This window comes from Mixophyes fleayi, chromosome 7 (assembly GCF_038048845.1).
Source record: "Mixophyes fleayi isolate aMixFle1 chromosome 7, aMixFle1.hap1, whole genome shotgun sequence".
Lineage (NCBI taxonomy): Eukaryota > Metazoa > Chordata > Amphibia > Anura > Limnodynastidae > Mixophyes > Mixophyes fleayi.
The window spans coordinates 106,829,396-106,846,772 of NC_134408.1; the positions used below are offsets into that span (position 1 = coordinate 106,829,396).

At 38.6% G+C, this 17,377-nt stretch overlaps 1 protein-coding gene across 1 annotated transcript in view; it reads left to right on the top strand.

Moving 5' to 3' along the window:
- SLX9 (SLX9 ribosome biogenesis factor) overlaps window positions 1-17,137 on the top strand; it is a 116,808-nt gene extending 99,671 nt beyond the window's left edge. Inside the window, exon 6 of the mRNA XM_075180256.1 lies at window positions 16,602-17,137. Coding sequence (XP_075036357.1) covers window positions 16,602-16,725 — 124 coding nt within the window. The 3' untranslated portion in view covers window positions 16,726-17,137. The remainder of the gene's footprint in view (window positions 1-16,601) is intronic.
- The last annotated feature ends 240 nt before the right edge of the window (window positions 17,138-17,377 follow it).

A 17,377-nucleotide genomic window follows, 5' to 3' on the forward strand; every position in this document is an offset into this window, starting at 1 on the left:
TATAATGTTTCCAGTGTCTGCTGAGCTAGATGAGCATTTTGCAGAGGCATGGAAAAAGCCTGATAAAAGATTCTCGGGTGCCCCAAAGCTTTTTGGCATCCTATCCCTTCCCTAAGGATAATAGGAAGGACTGGGAGTCGGCTCCTTTAGTAGACTCTTCTGTGTCTAGGTTGTCTAAGAAAATGACCTTACCAGTCCCTGGAGCTACATCCTTAAAAGATGGTTCAGACAGGAAGCTTGAATTCATTCTTAAAAGTATATATGTTGCAGCCGGAATACAATTGCGGCCTATTATGGCTAGTGTATGGGTCAGCAAAGCTGTAGAGAAATGGGCTTCTCAGCTCAGGACTGGTATAGCTGAGGGAGCCGAGGTTGAAGATTTAGTAAGGTTAACAGACCATATTACTGAAGCTGCCTACTATTTAAGTGAACCAGATAGAGACTTGGGTATGGTCGATCCTGCGTATCGGCAGTGGCGGGCCGCAGGAATCTTTGGCTCAGACAATGGCAGGCTGATGGGGGTTTTAAGAGATGAGTAGAAGCTCTACCTTACAATGGAAAGATCTTGATTCGGGAATAGTTAGATAGATGGATTTCCCAGGCTACAGGGGGAAGATCCTCTTTTCTGCCTTCAGCTACTCCTAACCCACGCAAAAGCTATGCTGCACAATCTTTTTGGTCCTTTCGGACTTCCACCAATTACAGGTGAAGATTCAGAGGAGCTACCATGTCTTCTAAGGGGATTCAGGGGTCGAGGTCACTCTGTTGCTGCATCCTCTTCGCAGGAGAGTAGATCTAGTACTAAGCCCTCTGCATGACAGTCTTCAATCCTGGGGGATCCCAGAGTAGGGGGCCGCCTTCGGGATTTTTCTCAGATTTGGAGAGAGACCTGCTCAGATGCATGGGTGACGAGAAAAATTCCTCAGTGTCGTTTTTTCTCAACCAGGCTGCCAATTTCCACAGAAAGGTGCCTACTCCTTCAAAGGGCTGTTCGGCAATTTCTGGACTCAGGTGTGATAATACCAGTACCAGATTACTCAAAGGGCATGGGATATTATTCCAGGCTTTTCCTGGTACCCAAACCAAATGGGTTGGTCAAGCCAATCCTCAATTTAAAGAATTTGAATGCTTTTCTAAAAATAATCAGATTCAGAATGGAGTCCATTCGGTCTGTAATTGTAAGCCTGGAGGAGGGGGAGTTTATGGTATCCCAGATGTAAAGGATGCATATCTACATGTCCCTATTTGGCCGCCTCACTAAAGCTACCTCAGGTTTGCGATACAAGACGGGCATTATCAGTTCCAGGCCCTTCCCTTTGGCCTGTCCTCTGCTCCCAGAGTTTTTGCCAAAATAATGGCAGAAATGATGACATTGCTTCATATTCAAGGGGTTATGATCACCCCATACCTGGACGATCTCTTTATAAAGGCTCCTAGTCGGGAGATTTTGCTCAGAAATATTTCCCTAACTCATCAGCTGTTACTAAAACATGGATGGGTGGTCAATTTAAAAAAACTCAAGATTGATTCCTTCCCAGAGACTAAAGTTTCTAGGGATGATTTTGGACAATGTCCAGAAGAAGATTTTTCTCCCCCAGGAGAAGGCAGTGGCCATCCAGTGCATGATAGGGGAAATACTAAAACACTGCAGAGTATCGGTCCACACATGGACACGCCTGCTAGGGAGGATGGTGGCCACGTTCGAGGCCATACCTTACGGAAGGTTCCACTCCGGACCCCGCAGCTGGACTTACTAAGTCAGTGGACAGGATCTCATCTGTTTCTACAACAGTCAGTAACCTTGGCCCCAAAGACAAGGTTGTCCCGAACGTGGTGGCTAAAGTCAAGCCATCTTCTGAGTGGCAGGATTTTCGGTGTATCAAACTGGACCCTTTTGACCACAGATGCGAGCCAGAGAGGTTGGAGAGCAGCGACTCTAGGTCACATCTTCCAGGGTTGCTGGTCACGGCAGGAAAGAATTCTATCAATAAATTCTCTGGAACTCAGAGCAATATTTTATGCTCTGTAAAGAGCACAGTCCCTTCTCCAGGGAAGGGCTATTCAAGTGCAGTCAGACAATGCAACTGCAGTCGCATATATAAATCGCCAGGGCGGAACCTGCAGCAGAAGTGCAGTGAATGAAGTAAGTCACATTCTGCACTGGGCAGAGAATCATGTGATATCGGCCTTGTTTACACCAGGGATAGAAAACTGGGAGGCAGACTTTTTAAGTCGCCAAGACATTCTGCAGGAGGAATGGGACTTGAACCCGGAAGTGTTTCAGGCTTTAGTAAGCAGATGGGGTCTGCCACAAATAGACCTAATGGCGTCAAGACACAATGACAAACTTCCACTGTATTGCGCTCGGACAAGGGATCCAGGGGCAGTGGCAGTAGACACGTTAACAGCCCCATGGAACTTCCAGTACAGGTATGTGTTCCCCTCTTTCCTCATGCTTCCTCAACTTCTCAAGAGAATTAGGAGGTCAGGGGTAAAGATTCTCCTGATAGCGCCGGATTGGGCCTGGAGAGCGTGGTATTCTGTAATTCGGTACCTTCTTCCGGATGACCCTTGGCCCCTGCCGCTAGGAAGAGACCGCCTTCTGCAGGGACCACTGGTTCATCCAGATTTACAGCGCTTGCGTTTGACGGCATGGCTACTGAAAGGGCAATCCTAAGGCGCAGAGGTTTTCCTTCTACAGTCATTACAACTATGATTGCTGCAAGAAAGGAGGTCACATCGAAGCATTACCTATTGAGAAATTATGTAGAGCAGCCACTTGGTCGGGTCGACATACTTTTCTGCGGTTTTACAAATTTGATACTATATCGGCCTCTGACTCTCAGTTTGGTTGATCAGTATTGCAGGGGTCCCAGGGCTCTCCCTCCCGGTAGGGTTGCTCTTGGACGTCCCCATTGTCAAGATTTCCAGTGTCCCCTATAGATGAAAAAGAAAACAAATTTACTTACCGGTAAAAGTCTTTCTCTGAGTCCATAGGGCACAATGGGCTTCCGTCCTGCGCTGGGCCCCTTTCCTGCCATGTTTCATTTATGTTTGACTAATTATGTCTATATCTTTCAGTTACGGTATCTGGAGTTAGGTTTATTAATCTTTTTCCTAAAGATCGGTTAAGGGTTTCTTCTCGGGCACAGTACTAAACTGGCTTGTAGGAGGGGCATAAAGTCATATAGTCAGCACTTCAAACAAACTTTATTGTGCGAACTCCTTAGCGAACACTCACTCTATACCCCATTGTCAAGATTTTCAGTGTCCCCTATGGACTCAGAGAAAGAGATTTTCCGGTAAGTAAATTTTGTTTTCCCTATTCTGTCCATTTCTTTATAATGGATTTGGCAGAGGGTGGGGTCTGATATTAAAAGTCTTTAAAATCTTCTATCCTGATTGGTGCTTTTTAATTTTTTTTTCCCCCCTCAAATTTGCTTTTATTGGTGTTTGGGCTAATGATGAAGATCTTGTTTGAAAATGCAGTAGCCAGCTGTCGGATCTCGCATACAGGTGTATTTCTATTTAAGTCATTGAAAACCGTTTTAATTATGGACATGTGGACTTCACTCAAATAATTATCTCTAAAGCCAACTGATTGCTCCAGAGTTTGTTTAGGTGCATCTTAGAATTTAGTGCATAAAAATCCATCCATCCATTCTGTTTTTATTGTGATTCATTTTTTTTGTTTATCTTTATTTTTTTTAGCTTTTGTCATTACACTGTATTACACGTTAATCACGGACATAATTGCATACTTTTTTTTTTTTTTTTGCTTCATTCAAAGGGCATGTGTTGGGGGCTGGGACAGTGTGATTTACGTCATCGTGACCCTGCTCTCTCTGCACGTTTTTATATTTTATTTTATTTTTTTATTTACAATTGCATCATCCTGCAGTGGGGTTTGGAAGGGTGCCTCTACTCTCCCAGGGGTCTGGGAGCACTCCCAAGAATTTTGGAGTAGGCAAGTATGGTTTTAAAAATAAAATATGTTGGTTATCCGGGGAGATATTATCTCCTTAATTAAAAAAATGCCAAACAGCTTATCTAGCAGCCCAACATAAATTGCCTGAGTATTTAAATGCTGATCTACACCAGACAATATGGCCCATTACAAACAGAAGCAAGTCCACTTCAATCATATTTTACAACAGCAGAGTGAACGGCAAATAGCGTTGAGTAGCGTTTTTTATAAATTTGGCAATAAGTCATGTAGACTCCTCTCCAACCTGTTGAATGGCACTAGAATACACGCCACTATTCCGTCTCTGCAAGCTCAGGATGGCACACTTAAACATAAGGGAGCAGAGATCATAGAGGTTCTGAAGGCCTATTACATTGAGCTTTATACCCAAAATCCAATTGATACAGATTTACGTGACTCCTGTTGGGAGTCGATTTCCTTACTACTAATGGAAGTACAAGCTGGCTCTTTAGTCACACCCATTTCTACTGATGAAGTCCTTTCAGTGATCAAGAATTTAAAATCTTTTAAGTCCCCGGGCCCTAATGGACTTATCAGGGAATTTTATAAAATCCTCAAAGATAGTGAAGCAACGATTCTAGCAGACTTCTTTATTGTGCTTATTTCAATAATGCCATATTTAAAGTGCTCCCCGACTCGGGAACCCAATGCTCCCAGGATCTTACAGACTTATTTCTCTACTTTACGTGGATAACAAACTTTTTACGAAGATAATGGCAGAACGGTTGAAAATATTGCTGCCAACACTAATACACAGAGATCAAACTAGATTTATATGAGGACAACATTCAGTGACAAATGTTAGAAATACGCTAACTGTTCTCCATGCTTTGGAGGTGTCTGGGACATATTGTCCCACCCTTTTATTATCCCTAGATGCTGAAAAAGCATTTGATCTTGTGATGTCAGTTCATCTGTTTGGGACCCTCAATAGATTTTGCTTTCCTGATAGATATATCAATATCAATCCCCTACCATGCAAGTTTTGGCAAATCGTTTTATTTCCTCTCTATTTGTAGTATAAAGAGGCACCAGACAGGGATACCCAATATCCCCGCTGCTGTTTGTGTTAGACTTGGAACTCCTGGCAGTAGCGTTGATAAATAATTCCGAATAACGCGGCATTCATCTACGGGATGTGAGACTAAATTGGCGCTCTTAGCAGACGACGTACTACTTATGGTCTCTGATCCCAGTAGATCCATCCCTGCCATTATGCATACTATTTATGGGTTTAGTTCCTTTGCTGGTTACAAAATCAATTTGAACAAATCTGAACTAGTGCCCCTATCGGGAATCCCCACTATTATGCGTGATTCAGAACTTATTTCCCAATTCACGTTATCCTACACTAAAATCAAATATTTATGAATGTACATCCCAGCTAAATTACAAAATCTCTATTCCATTAACTATCCACCTATCATCAAAAAATATCTTCACTCCTACTCAGTTGGCATAATCTCCCATTCTCCCTCCTGGGCTGCAATGCCACCATTAAAAGTGTAATTTTTACCAAGCTATCCTATCCACTTCAGATGCTCCCAATAGGCTTTCTTAAATATGAGTTACATACTTCTACCACAATATTCTCTAAATTTATCTGGCAGTCCAAAAAACCTTGTATAGACAGACATAAATTAATCCTCAAAAGGATCCAAGGGGGCATTGGGTTACCGGATTTACTTTTCCTTTACGTGGGGTGCTCTGTTCCGTTACGCTGTACCTCCATGAACATTTTTGCAAACCAAGCGCTGAAAAGCACTTTAATCCACCAATACTGCCCAGTGGCTTTACTACACTCGCCAATATCCCTGATACTCCACAATTTCATCATTGTTCTGTTTAAAGATACATATAAGACCTGGATTCACATTAATAAGAAGTACAACAGAAATTTCAAATATACTAGATTCATTTGAGTTTGGGATTATCTGGCCACCTAGTCTGGAAAATGTCGATTTCCTGGTGTGGCGTACGAACGGTATATTAATAGCAATCAAAGATGTATTTGATCTGGAAGGCAAACTCTATACTTTCCAACAATCGCGGAAAAAAGCTGGTATTCCAAACACAATTTTACATGTATCTTCAACTTCAACATTATATCACCTCAGTTCAGCTGCCGATAATCACACCTGAGACACCGAATGGTCTAGATGTCCTACTAACCTTTAAAACTCTTCACCTTATAGAATTTGATATCTATATGCGGATCTCATTCATGTAGAACCTACAACTACCTAGAGATGAGCTTTGGAGGCTTGGCAAAAAGATATCCCAATCGTAACTGACTCAGACACCTTAATTCGTTACTTTGACTCTGCTTAGAAATCTCTGACCTTAACTTGACTTCAGGAGGTCCATTTAAAATTGATTCACAGGGCTTACATTACTCAGGCCAGACACCACTTCATGCTTAGGGAGGACACTGGGTTATGTCCAAAATGTAAAACGCAAATAGCGGATTACTAACATAATTTTTGGGAATGCAAATTTTGGAATAAAGTTACAGATCTCATTAATCATATTTTCAAAATACACGTAACTGCATCTAAAGAACCACTCTTCCTCGTTAATTTCGATGCCTGGAAGAATGCTTTACTCTCCCTTGAGTTGCTTCCTGCCCTATCAATAATGGTCACTGTAGCCAATCAGCTGATTTTAAGACAATGGATAGCTCCTGTTTTTCCAACCTTGGTCGAACTTCAGACAACAATATTAGATATTATTTATCTATCTAAGTGGGGATTGTTCATTGAATCATTAACAGCCCCTGTTCAACAGAATATTTTCAAACTGTTTGAATTTACCACGTGGTATCTTCTTAAGCGGTTGAGCTGAGACTACACATGTCCTGTCCTTCCGATTCTTGACCACTGATGATTTCTGATCTTTGGTAAACATGCTTGTTTCCCGGTTGTGGAGATCCTCCAACCCCCCACCCCCCTCCCCATATATGTATTCATCATTAAACTGGGGGTCTCCCCTCATTGACATAACCTGATGCTACCCTGGAGTAAACAACTACCATTCCTTCACTATCCCCTGTTAATATCCTCTTATACCCTATTGCCCCATAGGATTTTTTTTTTCTTTCTAATGTATGGATGCTCATGATTCCTATACATTCCATTATAATATCGTTATTGGTCATCGTTATGCAAATAGGATGTCTATTTTGACTAAATCTAACCAATTTTTATTCTGATAAGTCAAGCTGATCTTATCATTTATATTGGGATGCCTTTAATTTATGGAATTGTTTAAATGTTCAGTGTCCTTATTGTGGTTGTTTTCTCTTCTTTAAAACCAATAAAGAGAATTTCAAATAAAATATAAAAAATGCCAAAGGGGCAGAAACTTTTTATAGCCGCTGTATATATGCAGTTCCAGTTTGCCTTTCAGTTTTCTGGAAGGTCTCTAAAGTAGGGATATCTGATTGTTGAGTCATTTGTCTGAAAGGAAATTATCACCACTTAGATGTAGACATTTAATATGAATAAAGAAAAAGCTTTGGGTGAAATTGTCAATGTAAACAAAGTGTTACTTACTAATGGGGTATTTAATGATTTTCTCCGAAAACGTTTCCAGTTCACACTGCAGCCCTATAATTGCCATTTATGAGGATCTGATATTTGCTGTAACTCTACTTTTGATAAAATTTGTATATAAAGCCTACAATGATTTACATCACCTCCATCTTTGTGCAGTTAGCTTTGGATCACACATTATTTTTCCTGGCTTTTTAATTAACATTTTGATTCCAGATCCTAGGGAGCTGTAGTCACTTATCAGGCATAGTTGTGATGTGACCAAAAAATAACACACTTGATCCAACTGGCGCACAGTATAAGCTATAGTTAAATTGAAAAAATATATATAAATAACCAAATACACAATGAGTAACACAGCTGTCAAGGGCTGTGTGGCCCTACAATGCAAAGCATACAAAGAGCAATGTAAAACTAAGACAGTGCTGGAACTGATTGAGAATCAAACACAATGCTGAAAAGATATTAATTTAATTTACACACCAAACATATATAAAATGTAAAATGTGAAACTGTTAACAAAAAACAAAAAAAACCTTCAACTGTTATAAATGATTGATTTCTTAAGCCTAATTGTCCAGATAAAATTACTGTACACAATATGTCGGATGGATAAAAAGTTGGAATTAAAGTACAGCCATATAATGAAAATAAGCTGATTGTAACGCTTATGGAAAACATCAATAGATGGACGAAAACAAGGACCGCAGACTTACAGTTCCGAATTGATAAAGGAACTCAAACCTGTCTGTCCTGTGATCACGCTGTAAAGATCCCGAATGTTAAATACTGAGGTCTTTTCAGATATTCGGCTGCACTACTGAGCTCCACATAGTCGACACTTGAGTAACTGCTCCATGCTACAGTCCCGATCGATGTAACGGGAATGAGGGTTAAGGATTAGCAGCCTGTCCGATGATGATGTCCACAATGCAACAATGTAAACCGATTAAGGGAAACGGCAGTATAGATCTACCGTAGAGGGGATCGCCTCGATGGCATATGTCCACCTAATCCAGATTCCCAAAGTGAGGTAGCGTTATATCCACAAAAACCATAAACTGAATGAGGTGCAGCTGTCGGAGTAATGGAACAATTCAAACGAATAAATGACGCATTTCTTTGCCTTCAGGGCAATTTCATCAGAGAAAAATATAAAGCTTGTGATATTGATCTGCTTTAAAAGAAATGTAGAGGCATTTTATATGAACAAAGAAAATGCTTTGTGTGAAATTGTCAATGTAAACGAAGTCACTTTTCAGGCATAGTTGTGATGTGCAGAGATAGCTGGCACAGCTGTCATAGGTGGAGAAATATTTAACTCTCTCTGTGCTTGGATGGGGAAAGACCTTTCACTGTGACTTCATTTGTGCTACTTGCTAAACTCTGATTTGGTTGTGTCACCAGCTGTAAAGGGAAATAAAACCTGGAAGGAGATTTAGCTAAGAGATTAATGCCATGTCTTTACTGACTTCAAGGACTTTCATAACCCCCTTCTCGAACATAATATAAAGCCTATTCCATTACTTTTTCCTACTTAAAATAATTGTAATTATTCACATTAGTCCCTGCCCCAGTGAAGCTTACAGTGTAAATTATCTTCCACACAAACACACTACCATAAACCTACCAGTATGTTCTTGGACTGGGAGGGTAAATCTGAGTATGTGGAGGAAACCCAACAGGGTGAGAGCATAAAAACTCCAATTGTGCCTTAGTCAAATGGAACCCATGCACTATGAGGTAGCAATGCCAACCATTGTGCCACAATGCCATCAACCATACCAGAACTTTGCAGAATTGATCAAAAGGGCCACTGTTCAATGGGTTGTAAATCCACTAAAGTACTTATGAGGGCAGGATGAAATTGCCTTAAAAAATTACAAGTACATTTAAAATGTAAGCACCTTTGAGTTATAAAACCCCTTAGATATATTAAATTTAAAAGGTAATTCTACTTTTTAATATATATATATATATATATATATATATATATATATATATATATATATATATATATATATATATATAGTCCATGTTTTTGTTTTATTCATTGGATTTTTTATACAATACATATACAGTTCATTTATATAGACTCTGAATCCTAGCAGTAGCTTTATGGCTTTGTATTTTTTAAAATGCTGTCCTAGTGGTGGAAGGACTGCCTGCAGTGCCATTAACACTGTGCACAATGATTTTGCCAATACATTACAACTCCCATCAACCATTCGATGAATTCATCCAATAGCAACTCAACACTATATAATGTATATTGTCCGAATAGAATTGGCGTCAGATGTGTGAAAATATACTTGTCCAAAGTAGGTGTTTATGGGTCTTGCACCAGTCATTCGTCTCCCTTTCTGTGTTTTTAGTGTAATGTTGAAAAATAAAAACACAGTCGTGTACTCTGTGTGGAAATAGTAATTTTAAATAAATATATAACTACTCACCTTAAATAGATGAGGCAATGGCCTTTCTATTTACAGCAATCCATTATACCAAAAGTTAATTTAAGTTCAGAAACAATGATAACATAATGCAGTACTTTCTATGTATTATAAGTAAATTAGAGGATGCACTTACACTTTTACAAATGTCAAATCATATCATATATTATAGTTTCACAAGTCGCAGCTTGCATCATCAGGGAAGAACACAGGCCGGGGTCTTAGAGTCCAGTGCTGTCTGGAACAATTTTGACACCTTTGACCTTCACTAAATAAGACAAATGATTAAATACAGATATTAAGTAAAACTCTATTCTAAAGTACTGTTTTCAACTTTCATAAAATCACAAAGTAATACTCAATGGCCAGCGTAAAAAACTAATTTTCAACCCAAATAAATGAGAATATAGAAGTAATACAAATATTGCACATTACAATATATAAATTAAGAGGATGATTTATGCACGGCTTTGATTACTAGTTTCATACAAATCTGAAAATAGCAGCCTCAGCCGTCAACTTTGTTTTGCATGAAGACTTTCATCACAAAATAAAAATACATGATTAAATCTTATAAATGGTACAAAGTTGATCCAAATAAAATGCCAATCTAAACATAGGAAGAACATTTAATGACATTGTAGTATTAAGATAGTATATATGAGATAGACAAGGTCCTCCCCTCAACTGTGTAAATACTGATCAGGGCTATATTTCATTTAAAACATCAAATGCAATTAATAGGGGATAGGTGAAAGAGAGGGAATGGCTCAAGCTTTGAAAATAACTGCTCTAGATTAGGGGAAGTTTTCCTTGAGATTGTAATTGCATTTATGTGGGAAACACAATCTCTGCAGTCTCCCTTTATTTGCTTGATTGCTATTTAATGATCAAAACTTTGTTAGTGTTTAAAACATTAGAGGCCCTTAATGGGGGTTGAAAAGTACTAATGAAATCTGCAATCTTTAAAAATATAAGTGAGATAGTCTCTATTTTTTAGTAATGTTTAGATAATGAAGTTTCCATTCATTTAACCAAGACTATAATCGGGTCCTTATTGATCAAATATTTTTCAATGGACAGGGATACATTCTTTAGTGGAGAAGCCCTAGTTAAACATTGACTAGAACTCTCTAAGGAGTAGAGTTACTAAACTTTCTAAAAAGGAAAAGTGGAGGTGTTGCCCATAGCAACCAGTCAGATTCCAGCTATCATTTATCTAGTACATTTTTAGCAAATGCTAGCTGAAATCTAATTGGTTGCTATAAGCAACGTCTCCACTTTCTAGATAGTTTATTAAATCTACCCTTAACAATAATTTATTATATGGCCAAAATGGATTAATTCATCTTTTGGATGAATCTGTTCTTATTTATAATTTTATTATTGGAGTATAGAAAACAGGAGTTCATACAGCTCTGTTTACTAATAAGAACAGATTCAACTGCAATATTAATCCCATACGCTAATATATCAAAGAAGAAGTAGTTTATTTGTATTAAAGCATTTCAAATGTGACCTTTCAAAATTATGTATTTATATACACACACAGAAAATGAAGCTGCTGTGTGTGTACCAGCTGGCTCTTGTTTGTGTTTATGATCCAGCCATTAACTTGTAGAAAGGTGGCTACTTTCATTGTATTTTCCTTGACAAAGCATCTGGATTACCCCATTACCAAGATTTCATCTAGGTATGGCAATACTACAATCCCTTATTTTCTTAAAGCTGCCATAAACACTGCCAGAACTTTGGTAATTGTTCTTGGAGATGTGGAAAGGCTAAAATGTAGCATAGAGACTGAAAATAGTAACTTACGATGCAGAATCATGCTAGTCCACTATAGGAAAGTGTAGGTAAGCATCCAGCAGATCTATTAATGTTAAGTAATCTCCTTTCTCTATAGCCCTAAGGTTTGAACTTGCTTGCGCCATATGAAAATTACGTGTTTGGACATGTTGGTTGAGTCTTCTACGATCTAAGATTTTCCTGAAATATCTTGATTGTTAGTCCACCAGGTAAAGCCTGGAATAAAATCACTTGTCTTGTTGGTAGAGATAAAGGAGATGACTCTTCTTTAGTATACTGCACAGAGCCACCAAATACAGAGGGGAGGTTGTGTCTGGATTCCACAAAAATATTCCCTCTGGGAGTTTCTCGAATTTCTATTCTGTAACCTTTTGACAGGATCCCCCAACATTCACCGATCTTGAGTTGTGAGTATCCCAAGTTTCCAAGTATCTTGAAGTTCTTCGTCCTACAGCAACTTCTGGAAGCTGCACTGTTTTAAAATCATTATATATTTTTAGCTCTAGGGTGTCCAGCTTTGCCTCTGAAGGAACAAAATGACAATATGTTTCCCCCAAATTGCCTTGTAAATTGTTTGTTATTCTTGAGCAGGCACTGACTACTTTTTTTCCCTGATCATCCTTTCATAAAATATCCATCCAGAACATTAATGCTTTAGAAACTGAGGCCATAACCACTGCTGCTTTAATTACAGTAACAAAGTGGGAGGAGAAATTGGCGCTTATGATACATGAGAAAAAAAACCTACTTTAATGTTCCTGCAGAAATATGCAATTTTTTTAAACATCTCTCAATTTTCCAATCCATAGAGTCCCTTAAAGGCCCAACATCCTCTAAGGGTATGGGAATTTTTGCTCATAACTGGCAACAGCTGCATCAACTTGAGGAAGCCTCCAAATGTGATGTAATTCCTAATCTTGAAGTGGATCCAATCTTTTAGGTTTAGACTGCTGTCTGTCAAATTGTCCCCATTCTTTAAAAATAAGATCCTTAAATATCTTTTATGTACTTGAAAAACTGTTTCCTTTGACGATCTTCAAAGAATGCATCTAGTAGGGATCTCGCATTTGTTACATGTTTTATACCTATAGCCTTATACAAGTATCAGCCACAACATTAAAACTACCTACCTAATATTGTGCTGGTCCCCTTCATGCTGTCTAAACCGCTCTGACCCATCGAGGCATGGACTCCACAAGACCACTGAATGTATCTGGCACCAAGATGTTAGCAGCAGATTCTTTAAGTCCTGTAATTTGCGAGGTGTGGCCTCCATAGCTCGGACTTATTTTTCCAGTACTTCCCGCAGACACTAGATTGGATTGAAATCTGGGGAATTTGGCGGCCACGTCAATACCTTGAACTCTGTCATGTTCCTTAAACCATTCCTGAACAATTCTTGCACTGTTGCAGGGTGCATTAGCCTGTTGAAAGAGGCTAATAGTTACCATAAATGGGTGTACTTGGTCCACAAAGTTTATGTAGGTGGTACGTGTCAAAGTAATATCCACATGAATGCAAGGACCCAAAGTTTCCCAGCAGAACATTGCACAGAGCATCACACTGCCTCTACTAGCTTGCCATCTTGATTCATCAGGTTATGCCCCCTACTTCTATTGCTTCTAGGTCCAGCTCTGGCTCTCACGGGTCCTTATAGGCGATTTTGTATGTGGACAGGTGTCGGCATGGGCACTGTGACTGGTCAGCGGCTACACAGCCCCATATGCAGCAAGCTGTGATGACACCTTTTTATTATAGCTAGAATGACATTTTCAGCAATTTATGTTACAGTAGCTTTTTCTGTGGGATTGGATTAGATTAGTTAGCCTTTGCCTCCCATGGCCCGTTCAGCGTTTGTCCCTCCTTGAACTACTTTAGTTAGGTACTAACCACTGGGGTGGGCTCCAGGTTCATAATTTCTCAAATTTGTTTAGAAACTAAAAGATTATCTGCAAGGGGTTATTTCAAATGAGACACCCCCCCTCCCCCCCAGAACTCTAAGTAAATTAGAATAACTATGAGCTAACCTGGCTCCCATGACTGTGCCATGTGGGTCTGCAGGTGAACTTTTTCAAAACATTTAAAACCATTTTATGTTCGAGAATAAAAATAATTTCTAAAAATATAGAAAGCATTTTAGAAAGTCTTGTTTTTAGTTGACATGAATAGAAAGGTTCCTTGAATACCACAATTGGTTGAGTGTGATTTCCCAAGGTTTTGCAGTTCAATACCACAGTATGTAACATTTTTTTTTTTATTTTTTTTTTTTAATTATTTGAGCACAACATTTGACACTGTAAGCATTTAAAGAAGCCAACGGAAATTCTATCACATAGCCTCTGGACTGTTTGGCTATATGATAACCTTGTTTTTAGTGTACAGGGCTGTTTTTAAAGATATAATGTAATATATGAATATTTATAAAAATGTTAACAATGTATGTTTGCTGCTACCTTATGCCCATATGTTGGATAGTTATTCACTTTATATGAAAGAAATACTTTTGTTTATAATTTTGGTGATTTAATTTAGGAGAGCATGGTTGACTGGCAAAGTGAGAGTTGATGCTGTTTGCTCCCAGCTGCCCTAATAAAATAATGGACACATGGGGAGGAATTCACTTCCCTGCATTGTTCTAAAGAACAACGCTGGGTGCTCACTGTTACTGTTAGTACAGTAATTACAGTTACTGCGGTAATTTCAATGCTGATTTTTGCTCGCAGCTACCTGAGCCGCAAGCAGAAATCTGCGTTGAAATTACCATACTAACGGTAATTGTGTGCACCCCTCGTTCTTTTTAACAATGCGGGGAATTGAATTCCCCCCCATGGTATCCATGAGGCATTGTAATTGGAAAGGAAGGTCTTGCCGGATTTCTTATTGACTTTGCTATCAATTATTGCGAATTTGTTTAGTTTGTCATTTTAGGGTCTGAAAGGCTCACTGCATATCCTGCTAAGTAAGCTGAGAAGCCTGGCATGCATAGGAAAATGTATTTCTGCATCATTATATTTTTATCTTTCATAGCCTTAATTCTAACAAGTTCTTATTATGTTTGTTTATATTTCATGGCATCTATTAATATTACATTTTAATAATATTGTGGAATAATTTAAATGCAGTGCAATACACGTTTTAATTTGTGGTTTACTGTAAGTTCCTATGTTACTTTGTTTACAAAATGTTGTGCATCTTCCTTTACTAAATACAGAAAATTTCTCTATCCAACTTACTGCCAATTTAAAGAAATTTATGGTTGAGATAGATTCACCTCCAGCTGCAACAGTTTTGGCAGAGTAAATACATTTTATGGGTCCACTGTTATGGTACAGTTTTCATGATCATCCTCTGGCTGCGACAAGTTCGCAAACATACATTGTTCTTTACATTCCTAACGCTCCAAACGTATGAGGACACAACATCAGCTAAGATTGATACAGTCAGAGAGCGACATTGCAGAGTCTAAAGTTGCTGATATTCACTAGAGCCTGCCGCAAATCGGAATGGATTTAACTGCATGTATTAACCAGGTCGCAGTCTACCAAAATGACCTGTAGCATGTTGGGTGGAGCACTACAGTTATGTAGCTTTGAAGACAGAATAGTCAGACAAGCAGAGGGCAGCAGGATGCAGGTTAAACTAACAGTATCTGCAAGCAGAGAAATAGTCAAGAAAAGACAAAACGTCACAAACCAATTTGATAGATCAGTACAAAGTCAGGATCCAAGTATCACAAAGATAGGAACAAGCCGGGTCAATAAATAGTAATCAAGCAGTAAACAGAATAATATGTTCAGGAGCTCAGAACAGCAAAGCTGATACTCTGTCAGGAAATTGCAGGCAGAGCAGGTTTATATAGCGTTTGGGAGTTCAACTCTCCCTGCCTCTGTGATGTCGGTGATCACATGATTGCATCTCAGTGAACTTTCATCAGCTGTGCCTGCCACACTGTGAAGTTAAAAATAGATACCAAGTCCTACATCTAAGTGCAGTATTCCTAACACAATGTTTGCTAATCACAAATATATTAGCATACTATATTTTGTTTTATTAAGTCAATTTTATTTAGTTATCATGACTTTGCCTAGGTAAATTTCAGCATCTGCTGAACTAAAAATACCATCTTGCCCTGCCACCGTGGGACTTTTATTGTATAAATCCACTTTAGGGCATTTTTTTTTTTTTTCACACACAATCCTTACAAATCTCAAAATGTTCCCTTACTTGAATCATGGGTACTGATTCATGGGAATCCCTCCATCTGTGCTGTAAGAGCTCTAATTAAATGGCCAGAAGGCACCGATACTTCGATTGTTACCAGTTATTATTATTATCTTTAATTTATAAGGCGCCACAAAGGGTCCGCAGCGCAGTACATGACATATGCAGAAAACAGTGATCCGTGAAACAACATGATACATAAAAAGCAAAATATGAAGAACAAAAATATATAAATATATACACACGCACACAGGTAACATGGTAACGCAAATCAAATTATTTCTGGGACAATGAGTGAAAGTGATGGTAGAAATCAGCGAGAAGTAGGCCAAAGCTTAAGAAAACAGGACTAGGGAAGCAGGCCCAAGAGGTACAGAGGGTAATGGAATAGTAGAAGGAGCACACAAGGAGTAATCTTTCATTATGACTGATTACATTTAATTAAAAAAATAACCAAAAGTGGAATTGTTCTTCAAAAACTGGAGATCCTGGCTGAAATCTTGTGATATGTTGTGTTGTGAAGAACTGTTATCGAAGGTTTATTTCACCAAAATTCTCATTCTCATATATTTTTCACAGGGAGGAAGAAGTGTCTCGGGTCCAGGAATTGATCAAAAACCCTTGCTACAAAGTCAACCCACTATCTGCAGTAGCAGAACACCTGCTGAAACGTATGAAGGCAGAACAAGGGGATCTTATATAGCCTCTGAAAGTGCTATATATTGTGCCTGTACCTGGAGCCCAATTTAAGAATCTAATGAAGACGGTCTGCTCTACCCTGCATTTCTAAGGGATTAACAAAATGATAGGTGACCTTAAAATACAGAATCGTATACCAACTTTGGGCTAAAATAGTAATTGAGCACATTGGGGCTTTAGTTGTATTTGTACAGTCAAAATCACCTGCCAATTGTTATAAGGTTTGCATTTTGTTAAAAATATTCTTTGCCAAATATATATATATATGAGGTTTGTCTTTTTGTTTTACATGTACAGGTTGGATCGAGGTGATATTGCTTCTTGTTGGTTTCTGTAATACTTTTGACAAACACTGTTAAGACTGTTTCACTGTTTAATTTACTTTTATCTGAGTAAAAGTCTATCTTTGTATTGACTGTAAACCTTGCAAGTTTGGTGTTATGACAAATTTTTTGGTTCAAACATGAATAACAGAAAAAATTAGATGGCAAGATTATTGTAATCTTACGTTTGTTGTCTATTTCTGAGAATAACCGTGTGTACTCCAATACGGGGAGAAAAAACCAACACACATCTTAAACAAAGAACTGGGGAACATATTTAAAAAAACAAAACCTGTCACCTATGTCACAGCTCCTTTCCTGTTACTGTTAGTA